We start from the raw sequence: 24,622 nt of genomic DNA on the forward strand, positions 1-24,622 counted from the left end.
CTAGACCGCTAGTGCATCAGTCTAGGGAAATACATGTATGCCAGTGACTTTTGTAACGTAGTCCAAGGTCTGCTGCATTTTGTTGATTCAGCGTTTTAGCTAAGGGCTACATGACTGAAAAAGAAAAATCCCATCCATCCAATTATTTAACCCATATAGAATTTCTGCTTGTTATCCATAAAGCTTTGACCTACCATCATTAAGGGGAACATCATTGAATTAAGGAGCAATTCAATTGCCCTTGACAATGCAATGACGATCTACCCACTTTTGAAAGAACCATATTGATTGAAGACAAGCAAACCCTAACTAATAGAGAAAAGTAATAGTTGATTCGAACCATTCAACAGTTGGCTTTGATAAAAACAGCTGTAGGTCATGACTTCAGAATGTATTACATTTTTACAAAAAAAGGACACCAAATTGTATTGCAGTGAAATTAAATATCTACAGCTATCTGCTTTGAATTTGAAAATGTATATTTTTTTAATTATTCTATGACTTCCATAGAATTGCCTGACACTGTCAGGTAAAGAAGTTGAAAAATGTCAAACCTTTAAATAAAAAGAAAATACAGTTTTTGGTCATCAACTGTGACATTTAATACTTTGCTCAATCATTCCCATTTAGTAATCACATCTGTATTAATTTCATAGACTAACTGGGAAGCTGTAAGAATTTGTCAGGAAGTATAAACGCTCTTTTTTAAGATTAGACTATCCTAATTTACTTTTTGTATTAACGTATTACGATGCATTAACGTTATATATAAACACATGTAAATGCCTTTGAAATATCTCAGAGAATTTGAACTGTTGTGCTGCATAACAGCCACATGACCTGACACTGCAAGTTGAATGAGTGGCTATTCAAATTAGGTGAGTGTACAAAGTTAGCGGGTCAAGGTTAGATCAACTGCGTGTTGCATGTTGTTTCTCTGAGGAAACAGATGGTGATCTGAGATTAAGCAGCTGACCTGCTAATGGCTTGGCTGAATGTGTTGCAATTCCCCTGAAGTCTTGCAACTCTAACAAATACATAACAAAATAACCAGCTTTACTTGTGATTTTAATGTAAACTCTCACCCATCATCAATTTTTAAGATGTTTTGCTCAAAGTATCTTAAAAGGTTTATTTATGTTAATATAAGTGTGAAAATGCTCTTTATTCATACAGTGATCACTTACATAATGTGCGCGTTTCATAAAGCCGATCTCTCAGTCAGCTGCTCTGCATGTAATCGGCATATAAACTTTTCGGGGATCCCGAAATTAATATCCAATCACAGGAGAGAACGCTACAAACCGACACCCGTCTCACTTATGGTCTCACTGCCGGACGCCGGTGCACGCCAGAGCGACACATGGGTGAATGTTTATGCGCCTACAATGGCGGAGCAGGTAAAAATCCTTCCCAATGTCTGTTTTGATGGTTTTTATCGTGTTTTATCACACTTACTTATCTGAGATGGTGCTAGATAACTCGCTGTTTGCATTAATGTGGTGACGTAGGGCTGAGCGAGGGGACCGCTAACTGCAGTAACTGACAGGAAGTTAGCTAAAAGAACCATTCCGCTTACAGCACCTTTAAGATACATGACAACTTTTTGTCCCAAGATGACCCGCTTAATTCCATAAACGTCCGAGTGCTTCCCCAATGGAAAACTGAGCAGCCTGAGGTCAGATTAGAACAGGAAGGTGCCGGTTGGCCACATGTGAGCCAACTTGGAGTTAGGGCTTATAGAGAGATCAGTGTCCAGGGATATATAAAGCAGCTCAAAGCAGCTCAAACACAAACGCTTACCTCTGTTGCTCAAACGTCGTTTACCGCAAGACACTCAGGAATACAAATTAGGAGAAGAAAATCCTCTGCTCCCAAAATTTAAGAAGGAGCTGAGAATCAAAGACCCATAACAACAAACAGGATCTTTTCATCAATTTCACGCCTAATTAATTGCAATCGTGGCTCACTCTACACCCGCAGTCATGATGGTGGATGAGATCGAGTGTGACTCGGTCTTTGAACCCACAATCACAGTGAGTATCCTACCAGAGAGGGCTTAAGTTAATATTGAAGCTAAAATTCACTGTTACAAGGGGTAATCCTTGTGCAAAGTCAAATGACTTTTACCTCAAAATCACAGGGTTTCACTCTGCCTGGATACATAAGGAGTCAGCTGGGTGTAAATTATGCACATCAATGCCGGGTTTCTGTTGACCCTGGAAAACGTCTACTGTTCTTCTTCTTCAGTACAGCTTAGTAATTAAGCTTAATTTCAAAAGATTGTAATGTAATGTGTCCTCAAGAAAAGGTAGTTAATGACATGCAATAGTTTTGAAAACTGCAAAATCACTATACAGATGCATATACTGAGGCAGCAAAGAAATATACAGCACCACTCTACTATTAAAGACAGCTTTAAAAAAAGAAAACTGTATAGGCCTAGTTATATATTGATTGAGTCTGTGCGTTTGTTCCAGGAGGAGCATGTAGACACTCCTTATGGGAACGTCCACTGCATCATGACAGGGACCCCAAAGGCCAACCGCCCTGTCATCCTGACGTTTCATGATGTTGGACTAAACCGTAAGTCCCAACTCTTGTTTTTGTAATGTTTGTATCCTACACAGAGATATATAATACACTGTATGTGGATACAAGTGGGACAATTTCCAAGCATTAACAGAGTACAACATTGAAATCCCTGCAGTACAAAAATAAGTTGTATAAAGTAAAGATTTCCCAATTTTCCCTTAAACAACCGCATTTTAACCCCAACTTCTTCATTGTGAATATCCAACCCTCTCTAATTTCTCTATAAATAAATATTCCTATACTGATTTTGGTTTTTGTTCTGCCTTCTTGTAGACAAGTCTTGCTTTTCGACACTGTTCAACCACGAGGACATGCAGGAAATCAACAGACATTTGGCTGTTTGTCACGTCGAGGCACCGGGACAACACGAGGGATCCAAAACTCTGCCCTCTGTGTCAGTATTCTTTCTTTACAACTCTCAAGTCTCTTTCTCTACATCAGCCTGCCTCTCATTGTGTTCACAGTATAGTCATATTCCATACAGTGATCCAACACATGCTGATGGTTATGTTGACCCCTCAGGTATACCTACCCTACCATGGACCAGCTGTCTGAAACACTGCCTGTTGTCGTCAAACACTTTGGGTGAGAACTAACGTGAAACTATTCAGGTTTCTCTGAGTTATATTCTGATCCTTGAAGTTGAAATTTCATTAAAAGGTTATTTTTACAACAAGGTTTAGTTCTTAGTTTTGACTGTTTTTGACTGTGGTCCTTTCCAGGTTGCGCAGAGTGATTGGACTGGGAGTGGGGGCCGGAGCCTATATCATGGCCAAATTTGCTGTGAGTTCAAATCTGTTCGCTAAATCCGATTACAACTGGAGACGGAGAGGGAACATAATCTGACACCTAGTTGGCAAAATACAAAGTTTCAAGAGGTTACTCTTTCCAGTACAGAACATCACATTATCAGGTCTAGAGGCCAGAGCTATCGATGGGATGTTTCACAGACACAATTAGTATCTCCCGTTATATTCACTAATGGCACTCTTTTACAAAAGCCAAACTTTAATCTTTGCAATCTCTAACAGCAGCCATGGTATCCATAAAATGAGATAAATGCTGAAAAACGTGGTAATATTTGTCAAACTAAACTGTCTTCTTTGTGTCTGTGTGTGTGTGTAGCTGAATCACCCTGATCTGGTGGACGGAGTGGTTTTGATCAACATCAACCCCGATGCTGAATCAGTATTGGACAGTGTTGCAAGCAAGGTCAGCAGTGTGTGTTGGTCAGCCACCCTATATGCTAATTAGGATATACATATAATTCAAAAGTTGTGTAGGCTATTGGTGAATATTAGATTACAATTGGTTGAAAAAAAACAAGTTTTACTAAATTGTTATGGCTGTTGTATAAATGTAGCTGAAAGTAACTGGGTGTGTCTTTTGTGTGTTTGTAGCTCAATGAATGGACCCACACTCTCCCGGACACAGTCATCCAACACTTGTTTGGAAAGGTAGGTTATTGGGCTTCCACTACAAATTGGATGGCCTTAATAACAATGGTAACACAAGTGGACAGCGTAATATGGGGCAGTTCCCTACGAGACTGTCTCTGTCTGACTCCGAAAACTGATTTTTATTTGTCAGGAGGAGATCCAGACCAACCATGACCTCATTGCTACGTACCGTCACCACATCCAAACAACCATGAACCAGTTAAACGTGGTGCAGTTCTACCACTCCTACAACAAACGCAGCCCTCTGGAGATTGAGAGGCCTATTCCCGGAGAAAACATCAATTTCCGGACCCTCAAGTAAGTAGGCTACATGTATTTATTGATATAAATATAGGTTAGGGTAGATTGACAGGGTGTTGAAAAGGAATAGGAATAATCACATAAATAATAGGAATAATCACATATTATAGCCTAATTGTCTTTTTTCATGGTAAATGAATAAATAGAAAAAAGTAGAACACTTATTGTTTTGATAAAGTAGCTACAAGGAACTTAAAAAAAGTCAAATTTTTCCTCTGATGATCGTAAATTAAATGTCAAAGCTAACCAGACCATCAGTGCAAGGAACGCTATTTTTCTGTTGTTTTTATTATTGCCACTGTCCAGTTTCCTATCTGTGTGATGTAGTATGTTATTCGGACAGCTAAACTTGCTCTGCATTAGGTGCTGACGACATTAATCTCCAAAACCTGAAGCCTCTAACCTTAAGCTGCTTACTTCAAGTCCAATACGTCAGTCACCATTGCATGAACGCAGAAACCTATTATAAGAGGTCAACCCCAATTATTTCCGTTGGATAACAGGTGCTCGACCCTGCTGATTGTAGGAGATAATTCTCCGGCTGTGGAGGCAGTGGTAGAATGCAACTCTAAACTAAATCCCACCAAGACCACACTGCTCAAAGTAAGTCAACGGCCGACAAACAAATACATTTCATACAAAAACTGATGTGATAGACTGAAACACACACTTGACGTCTGCAATTTGCTCTTCCAGATGGCAGACTGTGGAGGACTCCCCCAGGCCGATCAGGTAGGCTTCAACCTTTGAATGGCTATTGGCCTACTCTTGTCAGGAAAACGGCACTCATGATTGTTTGGATGTGTTTCTAATATTTTCCAATTTCCTCCTTCATACAGCCAGCCAAAGTGGTCGAGGCCTTCAAATATTTCATCCAGGGAATGGGATACCGTAAGTCACTAACTATTAAACACTAAATCAGAAATATAAAAGTATGGGGCACTCCGGTAGTGGATAGAGCGCATACCATATTGGCTCCGGCCTTCGTTGCAGTGTTCGCGGGTTCAAAGCCGACCCGCGGACCTTAACTGCAGGTCATCCCCCCTCTCTCTCTGTCTCCCCATTTCAATTCTGTACTATCTAATAAAGCTTGAAAATGGCAAAAAATGATCTTAAATATATATATATATATATATATATATATATATATATATATAATACTTATTTATATATATATAAATAAGTATTTCCCTCTAAATGTCTGAGTGCAGGTGCCACTCTTTATTCAGTTGTAGCAGCTACTCATGATAACTAGCCTACATGTTTTTTTTCCTGTTTATGTTAAACATCACTTCTTATAAATAAAGTGGCTTAGATTATTTTATCCCATAGGCCTATTGGTGTTTGCAACAGAAATCTGACTTTTATTAGAGTGGAAATACTGTAGGTCGACTAATACTCAGCTACAGGCTATTAGTTGTATTGATATATAACCTAGCCTAGGCTATTTGAAATAATAGGCCCGACTAATAATAATAATAATAATAATAATAATAATAATAATAATAATAATAATAATAATAATAATAATAATAATAATAATAATAATAATAATAATAATAATAATAATAATAATAATAATAATAATAATAATTTGATTAAACAAACTCTGGATACTTTTTAAAGCTGATGGAGAGACTACAAACCTATCTCCTCTTTTCCAGTGTCCAGTTCAAGCATGACCAGACTTCGCTCACGGACGGCGTCCAACTCCAGCATCACGTCCTTCGACGGGCAGCGAAGCCGCGCGCACACCAACGACTCGCAGCGCGGCCACTCGCACGGCAACGAGGAGAAGCGCGGCCGCTCGCACACCGACCTCTCCATGGACACTAATTCCCACAGCAATGTGGACCAGATCGTCACAAAGTCCACCGAGGTGGCATGCTAGAGCGGAACTCTGCCCTAAATCCCATGCACTTAACGCCCTATCATACCTTATTTATTGTATCGACTCAGGTATCCGCCCTCCATCATTCCATCTCCACCATTCCTCAATCAGTCATGCCCTTTCATCTGCACTGTCTCTAGTTGAATGCTCACAAGTCCATGTGACTATAAGCTACTCCTTGTGAATTCTCTCTGTCGTCTTTCCCATTTGCTACATCAATTTAACAATCCTTTCCTACATATTGTCTTTAAACATTCTTCCTAGTCTCTGTCACAAAATATTCCACACATCTTTCTTTTCTCCCTGTCTCTCTGACCCTGATGTTGTACCAGAGATTCAGATATTTATCACGATATACACTCCTTGAAGAAATTGGGAAAGCTGAAATGTATACTTTAAAAATGACGTCCTTAAGCTATCACATCTTTATGTGTATAATAAAGGTGTAATGAGACAGTATATTTCCTACTGTTACACCTGGATGTTCATAATGTAACTTGCTTGTATGCAACATTGATAGCCGTGTGTTATGACTTCAGGAATGTGTTATGGACTCCAGTAAAGTTCTTACTGTTAAGACATGTAACATGCAATTCAATCATTCAAACAGATGTGCTACAAGTGATTAAACGTTTTACTGTAAATAATCCTCTAGCTAGACCTCATTTACTTTAACTAGGCTACAGATGAAAAACACAAGTGACCTCTATACGATTGTACTTGTCACAGTAATAAAAACAAAGGAACATAATTCTGACTAAATCTGTTGTTCATAGAATCACGATTCATAAGGAACATGTACACCTCTCACTTCTGAATTATACTTATAAATATCTCTATAAGTACTCCAAGATGTTCATACTGTTAATTAAAGGGGAACTCTACTGATTCACGTCAATAACTATAAACTGGCCCTGTGGGTATAGGCTACTGCTACATATGTGGGAGAAAACAAGTTGTATATAGCCTTTTTTTGTGGCTCAAAATCTGATTATTCAGCTATTGAGTTGCATTGTGGGTTATGTAAGCACCAGGAAGACGAACGTGTGGAATTTAAAAAATATATACATTATATCTGGTCCTGCTGTTTCAATTTTGATCCCAGTGACCATTATGGGTCTGACACATGTATGTGACATTTCAGATCAAAGTTGGTCGGGACACAGCCAGGTATAACTTCAGGTCGTATTTCTATCAGGAGCAGCAACCCAAACATATCTAAATACACCAGGAACATGGAGGCCTTTGTTTTCAGAGAAAAGGTCAATCTAATTGTTGTTCCATCAATCTTGATATTTGTCATTCCAAAGGCCAATGTTGTCCATCCACATTGTGTTTGTCTCTTTTCTGTGATCTTGCAACTTACTGGCGCCGTAATAGATAAATAAAAATACCTCACACTGCCGGTACGGCGGAAGCCTTTTTCGGTCGTTTCGTATCTTCACAATTGATAATATTGTGCGCATATTCTCAAAAGCATTATTTTTCTTAATCCTAAATTAAATAACATTCATTCATTAAGTCATTTTGCAAAAGTGATTGTAAGTGTTATAGGCTGACATGATGATATATAATATGGGACGTTCTGTTATGACCATAGATTGTATATAAAAGATTATGACAAGCCATAGTAAGTGCACCTCTTCAATCTGGCCACTAGATGGGGCGCCATGACCTATTTTCTTTTGCTGCATATCACCAGTTATAAAAGTATGAAGTCAAATAAGATTAAAGCATGCACACTGTACACTCAGTCCAAACAGATTGTGAGTCTTTTGACAACTAAATTCAAACAATATAAAATCATACTTATGTCCAGAATCTGCACTGTTTTTAATATCACTTATCGAGAAACGTGATAATGGATATCTCTTATAGTTCATATAGCCAATACAGCATTGTCCTTTCCCAGGGGGCTGGACGAGTGCATCGTGTAATAGCTTGTTTGGCAGAGTTGGACAATAATCAAAATTCTTGAAACCCGGATTCCCTCCAAACAACTTCATTACAATTAATATGTTTCATCTTTCCAAATCTGGCAACTGATTCTAAAATGTTACCATAATATTTATAACACTAAGACATCCAAATTCTTACATTCTCCTTCAAAACAATTTATTTGGCCACCACATCAGTGTCTAGGCCTACAGTATAAAGTGGGATTTGACTATATACAGTATTGGGGTCGAGGTGTATTTACCTTTTCCTTTTCTCTGTTATACAATAGGACAGCTTCACACTTAACATAATAACTTGTTACTTCCAAGCAGTGTGACTGCCAAATATGTAAAGGTGGGATATAATGAGTGACCCAGTCTATAGCGTAACTATGACGATCAATGACTTTTAATACAACTAAGTGTCACAAGTGTCAACATGCCTCTTGTCATGATTTGCATAGGCTACTAGCTGTAGTTTGCTCTGGCTGTGCGAGACTACAATTATCATCACTCTGCACTGTGTGGACAGAAATAATCTTTGAGTTGAGTGTGTGTCATGTGTTTTGTGTGTGTATGGATATAAGCTGTTGGCATGAATGTAGCCTATGTGTAGGTGGGACTGTGTGTTTGTAGGCCCACCAGTGGATGGAATGTTTTACACTGCAACAAAACAGTCTCATATACTGTATCCAAGATGGCATGCTGGCAGTCAGTATCAATGTCACAATAATTGTGTTTATGCGTGTGTGTGTGTGTGTGTGTGTGTGTGTGTGTGTGTGTGTGTGTGTGTTGGTGGATGCATCTTTATTTTAAAGCATCTTTTGTTTGGCCTACGTTATGATGCTACCATGAATAATGTAATGTGTGATGAATAATGTAATGTATGATAGAAATATCTGCAGATCTCATTAAACATGAGAGCACCAGTGTGGGTTCTTCTATGTTTCTTCCTGGGGGTTTTTTCTTAGCTGCAGCATAAAAACACTTGTTTAAATCTTTCATTCTCTTTGGTAGACATATGTGATTTGTTTGGTGGGTTTCATTGATGCCGTGCCAGCACACTGAACACTTGCCCAAAGTGGGCGGACAAAGTGGAGAGCAGTTTACATTTAGCTTCACTCAGTTGCACAGTGAGATAAAGATAATTATGTGTTCATAGACATAACTTAAGTAGGCTACCCCCAACTACTAAAAATAAAAATTCTGCTTATTGTTTAAGTTGTTCTTTCATGACTAATGCCCTGTTTTTTATACAGAGTTCATTATGAAAGTAGGCTGTAGTTAACAATGTTTTATCTATTTATTTTTGTATTGTATAGATATTTATTTATTTATTTGCTCTTTTTATTGCTTTATCATTAGCCTATGCGAGATTGCGAGTAGCCATGTAGGCCTAGTTGCGTCCTTTTTTAGAGAAATAAATCCAACCTTGTTATTCTGCCTATTTGGGTCTTTGAGTGGGCTAGTTTAATTGTTAGCCGAACAAATAGGCGATGGAGCTGTGTTTTGTCAATAAAGGAAAGCCCATATAAAATACAAAGAAAATATTGTCAGAAAAGCATTATTCCCTGTTAAACTTATATAAAGTTAGTAGGCCTATTAAAAAAGATCAATGCATGGATGGAGGCTTAAGGTAGGCGTGTAGGCCCAGTGAATTTGGCATTTGATAGCCTATTTCATATCAATCAAATCCATGCCTCATCATATTAAACAAAAATAAATGGAGGATATACACTGGGGGTCTTACCTCTTTTACAGCCAATGGGTCTATAACAAACCCATTTGGGGGGCCCTTGCATGGCAGTGGTGGGCACGTAGAGGTAGAGCCCATGGTAGAGCCCCCTCTCCTCCTGTCAGTGAGCACCGCCAGCTGCAGCCATGTTGGAAAGGCTCTCCAGCAGCATTAACCACAGCAGCGGAGCTAGAAGCTAACAGCTAGCGTCAGTGGACAACGACTACCGGGCACGGCGCTGTTGTGGACAAAAACAGACTGGGAGAGGGGCTCATAACGAGAGGAATACAGTCAGAGCCTGATACCAACGAGTTCTGTATATACATATATTTATTACTCAAACATACTGACTGGATAAAGGTGGTTCGTTACGGAGACAAGTTGTGGCCAGGCTGTGGGGCTAAAGCGGGTGAGTATTGATCCCTCTGGAGGGGAGGGGGAGCAGATTAAATGGGAATAGCCCACCGTTAGCCGCGCTAGCTTAGCATTAAAGGGGGTAACACTCACAGACAATAGGGTGAACGCCAATACAATACGCAGAGTGGTAGCCTATGTTTAGGAGCTGGTGATAGGGTTTATGATGAGAATTATTGTGGGGTTAGTGTTATGAAATAGTGGTCACTTTGACAGCGCGGAGTCATTTGTATTCCTAACAGACAGACAGACAGTGGTGCAGTGGCCGAAAACACCCCTCTCTGCTTCTGAGGTTGGGTGCAAAGGTCCAAGCCAAGGAGGATTTCTGTCATGCAGAGCGACAACGCTTTGAAATAACATCTGTGATTTTAATTTACCCCGACTTTCTCAGGCGGATGCTTATTGTTGCAAGCAACGGGTTTTTTTTTAAAGGGGAGCAGTTCCTGCCTAACCTGTGCGTCTCAAGTATTTTGGTTGCTTTGCTGCCTTTACTTCAACCACAAAACTTTACACTTAGATTACCTCAGGCCGAGTGAAATGTGTTAATTTGTAAACCAGGCCCGGTTTCAAGATCACAATTCTTTGGTGGGTGGGAATAAACTAATATTTGGAGGTGTGGTGCTGAAATGTAGCCTACAGATCTTAACATCACGCCTAGCAGCCCCTGTGAATAGGATCTGTCAGATTTCCTTTTGGGTATTACAGTCAAAGCTGCGTGTCATGTGTGTCTCCTACAGATTTTCTGTTTTCCTGCCCTTTCCCCCCCTCTTGTTTCCTGTCACCCCTCATCACATCCCCTAGCTGCCACGTATGGGTCAGTACCCCAACATGTATCCGCCTCAGATACTTTGATACAGGTTTGGAGAAAGGACAACATCATTTGATATTGAATGGCAACTATAGCTGTGGAATTGTTTATGTCTTTCACATTATTATTACCCACCCTTTATGAGCTAATCAAATCAAAAGGTGATTTATTTTTTCTGCTGAAGGAGCTTTCACTTCCATATGCCTAAAGGGAAATGAGAGCATCATTTTCTGGGAGTGAATTAAAGCCAAAAATTTACTTTCTTGCATTTTCATGAAGTCACTCCCCTTCCAATGAATGAATGAACAAACACTCAAACCGTACAGTGTAGATACTGTTGAGAAGACTGGTTAATGTTTGCTAGATTGCACGACCAATCAATGCTGCCATTCATGGCTCTTTTTCCCCCCAGTGTTGTTGTATACATGCCATGGTCTGCATTAACATATAAAAACACCTGAGTCATGCATCCCATTAAGGTTTTTCCATCTTTCTGAACATGTGTGATCTGAAATAAAAGGGTTCTGGTTATTTTGTTCATATGAAGCATCGCTCTCATTTGCATTTCTGAGAAGAAACCATTATTTTAATACACCTGTTATGTGAACAGCAGAGCTTGCGATCTCTCGTGGCTAGGTTTCTCCTCTGTCTGTCTGTTCTCCTTGCCTCCTCTCCCCACTAATCTGAAGAGGCAGGGATGGGGAAAGCAACGTTGACGATGTTAGATCGATGTCTAAACCCTGGAAGCCTACCAGGGAAAACTGGTAGAGACGAGAGAAGATGGGAAGCGAAGGGGAGAAGAAGTAGGATTTAGAGAGGAGAGCTTAGGAGGAGGAGGAGGCAGCTGTTTGGAAATGAAACTCAGCCCCCCAGGTGTGTCAGTCTGACACAATCTGTGGGCGGGGCGGGTGTTTTCCCTCTCCTATAAGTGACAGCGCAAAGTGCAACTAGGAAGTGGAGAGGCAGATCAGGAATACACATAACAGGCTGCCTTATGATTAAGCCGAGGTTCAGTCCTCTGTCTACTTCAGGCTGCCAACATGCAGTTCTGGGATTTCCTGGGCTGCACCAATGGAGGTACGGACGTGTCTAGTCACTATTCATACTGATTTGGCTGGTGGGGATTGTGTTAGTGGGTGCGCATTGGCTGAATCTGTGCTAGGCAGGTATAGAAAGGGTCTGGTAGTGCTGAGGGCTGGAAAGGAATTTGCGCTGCTCACCGCTGTGCAAGCAGTTGCATGTGGGAACCTCGCAGACAGGTCGAGTGTGTGGAGCACAAACAAAAGACGCTGAGAGCTCTGATACACTAGTGTCCGCCCGCTCTGTTTCCCTTTGATAATCCTGGTTGGGTGCTCTTGACGACAGAATTGGCACCAATGAAGTGTTGTGTATCTGCGCCTCAACGCCTCCACGAAACATATATAGTGAACGTGTGCTGTCCTGCCTGTATGAAATATTCCTTTTTTAAACTTGTTTACTTGTTGTTTTTTTGTTTCGTATCGTATGTTTGGTAAGCAGTTTGAAATTCCGACCAACCTAAAGGAGGAATATAACAACCAATGTTGCAACTACCTTTATCACTATGCTTCAGCTGCTACTGTCATTGCTATTCTTACTGTAAACATCACGACCAATGCGACTTAGGTTGGCCAAAAGGGTGCTGTCACAATTCATAGGCACTGGCAGTAGGCACCCATGATGACAAATGTAATAAGGATAATTAATGATATATTTAAATAATCTGTTTATTCATAGAAGTCAGATTAACTGTAAAACAAAGCTTTGAATGAATCACCCTTATATGCTTGTGTTACATTCCTTTATGGTGTGACCGGTGACCACCAAATCTTGGTTATAAAGTCATCACCACTAAGTCATCCTGTGTGTCTACCTTTTTCACAAAGGCAAGGCAGGTCTAGATATATAGTTAACGCCTGTATCTTTATGTATGTTGGTTTACTGGAAAGAGCACATCTTTTTTGACTCTTTAGGGGCAGCCATATATCTAGTCGGACCTGTACCACATAGGGTTAAACATTTCGATTTCTGTCACTGTTTTAATGGAGCTAAACAACCATAGGCCACAGTTATTAAATGTCACTTTTTCTTGTCCACAGGGCTTAACGTAGGTTTGAAACTGACAGCCCTGTACAGAGGGGTGGGGGTTTGTGAACAACTAAAACACTTTTTTTTAAAAAACCATTTCACTTAAAAAGCTTGTTACACTGCTTTGACCTTTTAACAAACCCTCATATTGAACACACAGGGGCTCCTGAGATCTATAGAAATAAATGCATTATGTGTTTGTGTCTGCAATGGTTAGTATACGTAGTATATTTTATTTGACATGGACATGACAATGTCATTGGACGAACCAGATGCATTATTTTCAGTGTATTGGCATAAATGCTAGTTTTCAACACCTGTTTACAGGAGGTTTTTTAAAAACAACAAAAGAAACTAAACCAGACAGAAACAAGATCAAATACTGATAAAAAACTGATAATTAAAGAGTAAAAGTGCAGTATACAATAGAGTACAGAGCAGCAATATAATAAGTCAAATATATATATACATAGAGTAAAACAAAGGCAGCAGGATCAAACAATAAACCAGTTGTAAATTATTTGTGTGAGCACTGTTGATTTGATAGATTTTTATACACGCCCTCTTAATCTAAGGATTTACAAAAAGGATTGTATAACCTTGCTTATGGTGTCGGAGAAGTTGTGTCATCTCATGTCTCTTGCCTAAATTGTGGTTACTTTATTGTGCTGTATTGAATTCCAGGACAGTCCTACCTCCAACACCCATCCTGTGCCCCAGGCCATGTTTTCTGCTACTGAACTAACAGCAATAGCAAAGATACCTGATAGGTTGTGCCACATTCTTCCCAGTTATGTAAAGGATTAGGAATACATTGTCAGATTCAGTAAATTACCTAAGTGAGCGTCTCATCTTCCATCCATGAATTTCTTTCTAGAATCATTAGTTGCAAAAATGACAAATCACATATAGGGTACTGTATATTTTTAACAATGTTGCTGCGTTCTTGTTTGTTGGACCTATGGTTGCCATTTCTATGGGACATACAGCAGCAGCAGCAGGCTATCTGTTGCGCCTATAGTGAAAGTATGACTGGAAAACAAGAGCTCCTGTTTTGTCATCATCAGTCGCACAGTATTTGCATCCCCAGCTCGCTGTTTTGTTTAACTTTTTCCACGTGATCAGTAAACACTTTGATTCTGAAATGGCTTTTTAAGCTGCTTAGATTTTACACACAGCAAGTCTGTGTCTCCTCTCTTCTCCGTTTACACTGTGTGCACAATTATTAGGCAAGTTGTATTTTTGAGGATTCATTTTATTATTGAACAACTACAGTGCTCTCGGTCAATCCAAATTGTTAATGAACCTAAACCTTAATGTTTACTAAAGTAAAACTGAGGTTTTGTCTTTCTTACGAGAATACATATATGTTTTGCTATTATTAGGCAACTATTAGTATGCAGAATTATTATGCAACTAAATAAAAAAACGAACATTTTCCTATCTCACTTGTTTATTTTCATCTTTTAAAGTGAGAATAATAAAACAACTAAAAATTTACAAATAAAAATTTACGACATGTCAAAAAAAACAAAAACCGTGACCAATATAGCCACCCTTCTTTTCAATAACTGTCACAAGCCTTCCATTCATGGAGTCTGTCAGTTTCTTGATCTGTTGACGATCAACTTTTTGTGCAGCAGCAACCACAGCCTCCCAGACACTGTTCCGAGAGGTGTACTGATTTCCTTCACTGTAAATATCCCGTTTAAGCAGGGCCCACAGGTTCTCAATAGGGTAAGTCAGGTGAGGAAGGGGGTCATGTCATTATTTTTTCATCCTTAAAGGAATACTTCACCCATACGGAACCAGCGTTCTATCATTATAAAATAACTATTATAATATAATGAATGAGGTTTTTCTTCCCTCAGTCTTCCCTTAGTCTTCCCTTGGCCCAGCTGTCCTGTTAATCCTAACCCTTACAGTTATGTCACAAGAAGGAAACTGTAGGGTTAGACAGTGAGACCATAAAACACTCTTTCTGCCTTTTCTCAGGCTAAGATGATCCGATTTAATTTTTTTTTGCACATTTATACTAAATAGGATCTCCGAGTTCAATACGCCTTCATATTCCAACCGGTGAAGTAGGCCTTTAAGGCCTTTACTGGCTAGCCATGCAATTGAGTACTTTGATGCATGTGATGGAGCATTGTCCTGCATAAAAATCATGGTCTTCTTGAAAGATGCAGACTTTTTCCTGTACCACTGCTTGAAGAAAGTATATTCTAGAAACTGGCAATAGGTTTAGTTGATTTTGAGGCCATCTTCAACCCGAAAAGGTCCAACTAGCTCATCTTTAAAGATACTAATAGTTGCCTTTAAAGATGAGCTAGTTGGAGCTAGTTGGACCTTTACCAGTTTGTAAACGCTGCCATACTGAGAAATAGAGTTTTGTTGGAGCTGATAGGCTTAATCAACTTTGTTTCATCCCAATGGCTTGAATGTGACCAACATTCATTTAGATGGAAAAAGTTACGCACTATAGCTATAAACGAATAAGCATACAGTGAAATGTGGTTGGCAGTCAATTCAGTGGTGAAGGTGCCTGTATGAGTGAGTGAAGCAGGTGGAGTGAGAAAAAGATTTATGTCTGAAAAAAAGGAGTGTGAGGGGATGAAGGAAAGCTTTCGGTCAGAAAAGCAGGATTCTGTAGAATTAGAGCCCAGGTGCCTCCTCCATATAGGATGATCTGCTGCATTATACAACATCAATCACTGAATATAAAATCAAACCAGATCACAACCGTCGAAGGCACCTCAAGTGTTATAGGTTAAGTAATCTGTGGCTAAAGCTCTGGATTGAAATGTCATATCAGGCTTGTTTAAATATAAGACTTTTACTTCCTTAAAATCTTTTGTATCTGACAGTAGACACATTTTTCTAAGGAGCTTTATTAAGGAGGAATTCATCTGAAAACATTGCCGTGGGCATCGAATAGCTAAATCTTTCATCCTTACTTCCTGAAAGAATTAAGAGATGCAGTAGGACTCTAGAGATGCAGTGGTTTGGATCAATGTATTTGAGAAAGTCTGAACTTTATCTTTGGTGCAGTCTGCACTCACTGCACATTGAGATAGAGCTGTAATACAGATTTTAGAAAAAAAAAGCTTGTTGGCGTAAAACATTTTCGTTGTAGAAAATGAAACAATATGTGTGTGTTAATTCAGTTGGAAAACACCAGAGTACAGGGAATAAAAAAAGGGATCTGAGAGAGCATGCTTAAGTCCCAACCTGTAAAAACTGGTGACTTCATATAAACCTCCCAAAAATGTACTCCCTCGTAAATGGATCATGTCCACTTCATAAATAGAACTTCATCTGAAACGTCAAGTACGACGACATTGGTGAAATACCCGTATTAAATTTAAGTTTATTAATAAATGAATCTAATTGAGTCCATATTTACAATACTGCAAAATAAAAGAGAGAAGAACAAAGTATTTGTTGTTTGGAGGATGATATTTGAGGAAGGACTGCATGGCTGTTGATGAACAGATGTGAGGGGTGTTGTTGCACAGACTATAAAGAATGTGTACGTCTGAACTTGCACGGGAAAGTTTCATAATGCATTATGTTTAGTTATTTCGTCACACTGTTCAACAAACTGAGTGATTGTGCAACTTCAATTGATTGTGTGTACACAAGCAGATTGATCTACGGGATGCCCCCTATACGTGTCATGTTGCCTATGAGGGTTATTAACACGGGTGTTTCAACAGACAACATTTGAAAATGATTTAATGGCGTCAACAACGCGCATCTTGTGCCGAACATTTTAAAAATGTAGATGTGAAAAAGAGCCCAGGTGTTAATCAAACCCTTAAGTCTGACTTCCCTTTCTCCGCAGACAGTAGTCCCAATACTACAATAAGGTTTTTATAGCAGCTACTTACAGTGACAGCTACCTCATTAAAGCTGAAGCTGCGACTGTGGTGAGCGACTGTATTCCACTCTCTCTGATGTAGCACTCAGCGCTGTGCCACACCGCTCTGTTCTCTGCTGACAGGCTCGTCAGTGCGGAGGAGCTGCAAAAGGCTGTTGTTGTTTTCATGATGAGAATGGAGTTGTGCAATGCCCTTACAGCGTGGTGTCAACTGTAGTGTGTAGCCTCTGTGCTTCACAGCCCAAGGCAATAGTTTTCTACTGTGAGTGGGAGAGAGAGAAAAAAACTTGCTGAGAGCGTGAGGGGGAATATGTGATAGAGTAAGAAGGGGAAGCTCTGAGGAATGTTTTTGCGTTCATTAAAGGGATAGTTTAGATTTTTGAAGTGGGGTTGTAGGAGGTACTTGTGCATAGTAGTCGTGGGTGTTAAGGGGAGACGTTGCTGTAGTAGAAGTCAGCCTTGTACTGTTGCAAACAGGGCCAGCAGAAAAACTGGATTTTAGCACGTATATAAATGCTTACCTTCAAAAATAAATCCATCCAATTGTACACTAAATGTAGGATTTTTTCTCTGCTTTAGTTTGCCACCAGACGGAGACGTTTATTTTATTTGCTTTTTTTCAAGAGTAGTTAGGCCATGTAGGCCTATTACTACGGCAACTCCCGTATCTCTGAGTAGAGCAGCTGATTGGCATAGGGATACGCTTCACCCACTATCTATGGCTTCACCACATCAGCGCGAGTTCACTTGAAAAAAAGTCATGGCTGACTTCTGCTACATTGACGTCTTCCCCAAACTCATAATAGTGACTGCGCTGGTCGCCATCACCATAAGGTATCAGACTAGCTATGCAGCATAGGTAGTCGACCTACAACCCCATTTGAAAAAATCTGAACTATCTTAAGTGAAAAAAAAAAAATTTCTAGAGACAAATGTTGTCTAAAAACTTTTTTTAAATATCAAGTTAGTTTGGGGCCATAAGTCCTGGATGTGAAAAATAAAGTTGATTATCAGCTTATCAGGAGTTTAAAGACAGGTTAGTTCTAGTGACACAAGATCTCTGCCTTGAACCAGAAAGTCTTATAATTTTTGGTTGCAGGTTGGAAGTACTTCTGTTGGATATTTGAAACATTTAAATATATAGTGAATACAGTATATAGATTACAGGCAGATTTATGGGGAAAATGTGTGGGCAATATGCAAGGATGATTATGCCTCAGCAATCTTTTCATAATTCTAACAGAGAAATATCAGTATGCTTCAGCTTTCCTTAGTTAAACTATGAACACATTGCCAATCATAGCTCAAAACTGCTTAGTTTACAAATGTCTTCAATGTTACATTGCAGTTGTAATATAACGGTTTGGAAACAACTCTGCCAGGAACAAATTGGATTATGTGCTTAGAGAAAATGATGCCAAGTGGCAAAACACACAGTGAGCATCCGTGAATCAAGAGAAATGTTGGATTCAAAGTAATAACCATTATGCTACAACTTAATAACCCTCACAGTTTATTATTTTACAATAGTTCTAAACAGATGTTTATTGTTTATTATGTTACTTCTTTAAAAATATGAAACCAATGATGCAGAAACATATTTCATAAGTTAAGTTGATGGTAGCTTTTGCAATTTTTCTGTTGTCGTTTCATCGACAAAATGTAAAGAAAAAATCAAACGAGCATACATTTCCTGCATCCTCTGAACATTGGCACACATGTGCGGGAGAAGGCTGCAAGGAATTGGGACACAGCTTTGGCGTTACATATATTATGAGACAAAAACCTTGGCATCCACGCCACAGTCCTGTCTCATATCTGTTGCTTAGTAACGGAGTGTTTTCCATTGAATCATCTTTCTCATTTTGGCGTCTTTTTTTTTTTTTTTTTTTACATGACAATGTTGTAAAGTGTGAGTGATAAGATGAGATGGAGCAGTGGTGAGGTTGTGAGACACATTTGAGAGTTGAATGAGGCCAGTGGGTGAGAATATGACAGAGCAGATATATTCTGCAGAGTCAAGGTTCTTCGCCTCGCTCCGACCGTCTGGAACGTAGCTCATAATCAATCCTCTGGATTTATTCGAGCTGCCGCAAAGTCACCGGTTGGTCAGTGCTGACATGTAGACCCGCGGATGTGCTTAGTGTGATTAGAAATTGACCCCTGTCCCTGTCAAATAAACTAAACACTGTAAGCGAATGGAATAGACAGTTGGACCAAGTGAATAAAGGGTTAAGTGTAGCGCTGAAGGGATTTGTCATTTGGTAAGTTAAGCATAATTTGAGGATCATTTTGATAAGTATGTAAGTCATTTTGAGTCAAAGGCTTAACAATCACTCAGTTTGATTCCCTTTTCAGAGTAGCACTGTCTCATTATCCTATAGTCTTCTCGAAATGACTCTACTCTACTTTTACTGCATTTGTCGTGTTCTTTGTCGTTTTATTTCTTCCTCTCCTCTTCCTCTTTGCATTCCCTTTCCCCATCGCTCTCTGCTGTGTTGTGGAGGGATAATGGGGAAGCTTATGAAATTGGATTTGTAGTAGAACACATTATGAAAAGCAGTAGTCCATATGTCATCAGTACTTACCACACTTTAACATAGATAAAGATTATCTGTGCATGCATGCAAGAGTGCTGAAAATGAAATCCGTTGCTTGGACTTGTTGCAGTTGGTCAGGATCAAGAAGAAAAAATACATTCTTATGCCACAGAACAAGCTCAGTTAGGTCCCATAGTAGCTCATCCAATCATGCTGTAGTGTATAGAACGATGTAGTAGGACCATACCATGACCAAGTGCATAACAAGATTGTGAATAATTCACTGTAACACTTTCCTTTTCTCTTTTCTGTTCCAGATATTTCCAGAATATCATACTACTCTGGTGAGTAAAACTATGTTTTTAAAACTGCCCAGTATTGTTGAACTACCTGTCAAGTTATAGTACTTTGGTAAGCCTCCAGTGGGACACGTGTTCACTGGAAGTTGTAATGACATCATGCTTTCTTACTTTGCTAGAAAGTAACAGTAGCATGGCACACAGTGGACAGTCTGGGTAAACGGTGCAGCTGTGGACGAAAGCATGGAATACTCTCTTACTCAAGATCGGTTCATTTTTAGTGGAGCATTGTCACATCATAAAACTGCTTCCATTTTCCAACATTGATGTGTGATGAGCTTTAAAGGCTCTGGCAAATTATGTTTACCTTTTTAATCAGGGTGTGGCGGGTCCGAAAACACTCTTATGTGTCATTCCAAAGAGCAGTTAAACAACATTTAACTTTTTTTAATTTGAAAGATTTATTGTTCTTGTTTGGGGCATAATCTGAAATAATTGAATGTATAGAAAAAACGCTCCACATCACTCAATAATCAGAATATGATTTTTCTCAGTGTCTTGTAGCTTGGAACTTAAGCTAGAAAGTATTGGCGATCATCTTGTCCTTTGGCATTTCCGAGGGATATAGTGTCAGAGTGCCAGTGAGGAGCTGGCATACTGTAGGAGCTGGTGACATATGTTTGGAGAGGACGACAGGCAACAGAACAGTGAGTGATGACAGAGGGCAGTAGAGAACTGCTGAGGGCACCATAGAGAGAGAGAGAGAGAGGCAGAGGGAGAGAGAGAGAGAGAAGGAGAGAAGGAGGATGGATGAAGAAAATAAATAAAGAAGGAAACAAGTGTTCAGAGAATGGAATCTATGCTTTCAGAGGCTAAACTCTAATCCTGGTAAAACTGTGTGTGTGTGTGTGTGTGTGTGTGTGTGTGTGTGTGTGTGTGTGTGTGTGTGTGTGTGTGTGTGTGTGTGTGTGTGTGTGTGTGTGTGTGTGTGTGTGTGTGTGTGTGTGTGTGTGTGTGTGTGTGTGTGTGTGTGTGTGTGTGTGTGTGTGTGTGTGTGTGTGTGTGTGTGTGTGTGTGTGTGTGTGTGTGTGCCTGTTTATTAAACTTGGAGTGTTGATTAGGACTGTGGTCCTATGTAAAGTATAAGTACTGTCCAACCATTTGCCTGCTTTCCACTGCATCAAGTCTCAATTACAATATTTCTATCTGTCTTTTTTCCTCCCCCTGGCTCTCCCCTTCTCTGCCCTACACACACAAACACACACACACCCACGCACTCACCTACACCCATCCCATCCCCGCTTCTGCCTATCAGTGAGCAGAGCAACTTTTTTTCGCAGCGCGGCCACAGCCGCCTATACTGAAAACACAGCAGAGGAGAAACACTTGGCACACACATGCACTCACTTATTTTGCTTTGCGGACACTCACTCACACACACCTTCCTCCAACCACCCACCTACCCAGCCACACACGCAGCCACACGCACACAGACACCTACCTGCTTAGCCACATTCACGGCCACTGATTCTTATACATATACATACTGTAAACACCCTCTTCCACACATAATCTCTCAGCCTACTACATTCTCTTTGCTACTCTTAATTTAGCTGCTACAGTGTGTGAGTTTGGCGGCCGTAGCTTTGTTTGTGTGTGAAAGAGAGAGATTGTGTATGATGCTGTGATGTAGTTGCCCTTCCGTTGCTCCAGAAGTAAGCCTTCATAAGCCAGAGTGAACGACACACAGCTGACGGACTCCCAAACAGATTTACTGCATCAGGTTTTTTTTTTTTTTCTCCAACCCACTCCTGGAACATCATTTCTCTTCATAGTCCCACCCACCCGGCTTCGCAGCGCAGCCTTTTTGTGCTCCACCTTTGCCTTCAGGTCTCTGTGACTTTATGTCTCTCTCTGACATCAGACACCTTGCTTTGACCAAGTTAACTCCTGCAGGCTCAGAGCATTGTGGGAATGCTTCGGTGGATGTGAGGCTCAGCTTCTCTCGGGGGTTTCTCCTCGTTCTCTCTTTCCCCTCATTCACTCTCTTTATTTCTTCTTCTCTCCCTTTCGTATCCATTTTTTACTTTAAATTCTTTCTTTCTTTTTTGATCTTGTTCAACCGTTCTTACTTGACTCATCGTTTACTCTTTTCCTGTCCTGGCTTTTCTTCTGTATTGATTTTTATTTCCCTCTCTTGCTCTCCTTTTTCCCTCCTGCGTCGGTCACTGTCATCCACCTCTCCCTAACTGTGCTCCATTTCTTTACGTCTCTCTTTGCCCTACATTTTTCCTCTCTTTCGTTCACCAATGCATGCCAGTTTCTATTTTTCTTCGTCCTCTCCTCCGTCTTGCCATCTCCTTTGGACAACATTGTGGATTTACGGAACAAAACTACCACCTTTTGAAAACGGTACTTTGATGTAATTACACAGTCTTACCTTCCCAGCAAAGGGACCTCTGTGTTATTTTGTAACCGGGATGTTTGACACACGGTGGCAAACCCTGCGACTGAAGATTTATGGCTGCGGGGGAAGACGCCATCTTTGAATTACACATCAAAGATTGATTAATTGGATCAGCAGCTCTGCACCGGAGACTCGAATTTGATATTTTCTAAGGATTTATTGAACCTCAGGATGGTCTAACGGGTAGAGAAATCCCCAGCCACAGAAGGTCTGTTTTGGGAAGGCTCCACCCTGCTTAAGTGTCCTCGAGCAACATACTGAATCCTCTCCTTTTCCCTGAAGTGAAGGAGATGCAAAATGAACTTCCTTAAAGGGATCATTACTTATATCCAGTTGCACAATGACGAAGGTATTTTCCCGGGTTAAAGGTCTTGTCATGTATTGGACAGATCGATTACTAAGACTTGGACCACTTCCTTAAGCCCTGAAGTTAAAGGATGTTCCAAGGAGAGTGACTTGCTTCGCTATAGTAGCTTGGGAAAGCTGCATCAGTACTTCCAGTTTTTATTGTTTTTCAGTTTTAGCATTTAAATGTTGTGTTGCCTTCCAAACTCACTTTTACTGATACTGGGACATCATGGATGTGTTTCAGACCTTTATCTAGTTATTTAAAGGCTAAAGCATGTGTAGCATTTATCAGCTGGACATGGACCCTTGTGATGGATATCACTTGTAATGGCTGCTAGAGCATAGACACGGACTGGTATACTCTACCTCCTGTTTGGATACTTGCTTTGTCATCACATTTGACGCTAAAAAGGATATTTAACATCCTCCATTTCCTGTTACTGTGTTCCTTTGCTTTGGAGTTACTTACCACCCTGGGACACTGGCTCCCATTGACTTTCTTCTGATGTGTTTCCTGTGGCTATGAGGAGGTCAAAAGTTTGACAATGGACAATACAAAAAAGCCAAGGTAGGAGTTGTTCCTAGTCCAAGGATCTATGCTGGTTTGTTTTGGGCCCAGCAGTTTTGTCTGGGTCCTCTGGCCAGACCTTCAACAGCCCCCCATACTAAACAAATGGAGAACAGCGGTTGCATCCCTCTCTGCTGGAGCAAGGGGGCCTGCATCTACGAGCAGCACCGCCTACCGAGTATGTACTATTCAGTGAATCAATAGAAACACAGCATACACAAACTGAATGCAAACTTGTGTCCTAACAAATACAAAAACAGGTAGTTGAATACGTTCTTATTTACTGTCAGCACAGCACACTCTGCATATAATTGATTGAGGATGAAATATATCTTTAGAGACAGTGCACCTTTCTGCACCTTGGTATCATTATTTTCAATTAAATATTTGTCAGTTCCTCCTCATGCTTGTTTGCCATCTCTCACTCTGCTCAAAAGCATATTTTCATTCTGCTCATCAACATTCATCGTTTTGCCAGGCTGGTTGGATTTAATTTACCTGAGCTATGTTTACTGCCTTGTGAAGTGGCAAACCTGATTCGTGTATTTCATGGGAGAGGCTTTTTTTCGATTGCAACATTATCACAATGCGCTACAAGAGGACCCAATAATTCTGTCCTATGTTTCATCTGGCTGTCATTATTTACTGCAGAGGAGGTCTAGTTGCGGTCCTGACTAATAACTGCAGGAATAGCCCCCAAAGGCACAGTGAAGTGCTGCATGGCCAGCAGTCGGTTGTCACAATAATAAACTTGTTTAGTTGTTCCCAGCAGGTTCATGTTACGATTGCAGAATGACTGTTCAATAAATGAGTTACTCGTTTTGCCTATGTAGTCATATTTTTACAGCACTTGATTTGATAAAGCAGTGTAAAGATAAAACATACTAAACTGAATCGCAAAAATATGTCTCTTTCTTCTTAGGTTCAAGTCTTTGTCTGAAAGATCAACTGAGCTATGGTTGTGATTTGTTAACTGTTTATTTGCAAGGGTGACACTCGTACTGAACTGTCTTTAAGTCAGTGAATAAGAGCGTGTTAGTGAGTTACCCTAGATGCCCTGGAACAGTTCAGAACACACGTATGTATACACTCTTACTTTTTATTTGGTTTTTAGCCGGCACACCATCGAAAAACATTGTATATTTATAAAGAAGTGATATGTATACCATTATTGAACAGTCATGGATATATTATAGATGTATTCATGGATATAGATAGATACACAACCAATGTTTAGACCCGCTCTGTCCCCTGGTATAGCTAATGCGCAT

General features: G+C 40.0%; 2 protein-coding genes across 4 annotated transcripts in view; both read left to right on the plus strand.

The window, feature by feature from the left end:
- Nucleotides 1-1,988: 1,988 nt before the first annotated feature.
- Nucleotides 1,989-6,246, plus strand: LOC307260107 (protein NDRG1-like; the record flags this gene model as incomplete). The annotated part of the gene is made up of 12 exons (XM_080040240.1): nucleotides 1,989-2,036; nucleotides 2,481-2,586; nucleotides 2,869-2,989; nucleotides 3,118-3,180; nucleotides 3,318-3,378; nucleotides 3,721-3,807; nucleotides 3,996-4,052; nucleotides 4,186-4,352; nucleotides 4,859-4,958; nucleotides 5,052-5,087; nucleotides 5,195-5,246; nucleotides 6,020-6,246. 12 exons carry the CDS (start codon nucleotides 1,989-1,991, stop codon nucleotides 6,244-6,246), a joined length of 1,125 nt encoding a protein of 374 aa, XP_079896366.1.
- A 3,973-nt stretch (nucleotides 6,247-10,219) lies between these two features.
- The window catches only part of LOC307260127 (focal adhesion kinase 1-like), a 55,718-nt gene continuing 41,315 nt past the window's right edge, over nucleotides 10,220-24,622 (plus strand). For all 3 annotated transcript variants that reach the window (XM_080040269.1, XM_080040271.1, XM_080040270.1), the window contains exons 1-2: nucleotides 10,220-10,327; nucleotides 19,987-20,013. The gene's annotated coding sequence lies outside the window, so the exon portion shown is untranslated. The remainder of the gene's footprint in view (nucleotides 10,328-19,986; nucleotides 20,014-24,622) is intronic.

The sequence above is a fragment of the Ammodytes marinus genome (genome assembly GCF_949987685.1).
Source record: "Ammodytes marinus genome assembly, chromosome: 13".
NCBI classification, from domain to species: Eukaryota; Metazoa; Chordata; class Actinopteri; order Uranoscopiformes; family Ammodytidae; genus Ammodytes; species Ammodytes marinus.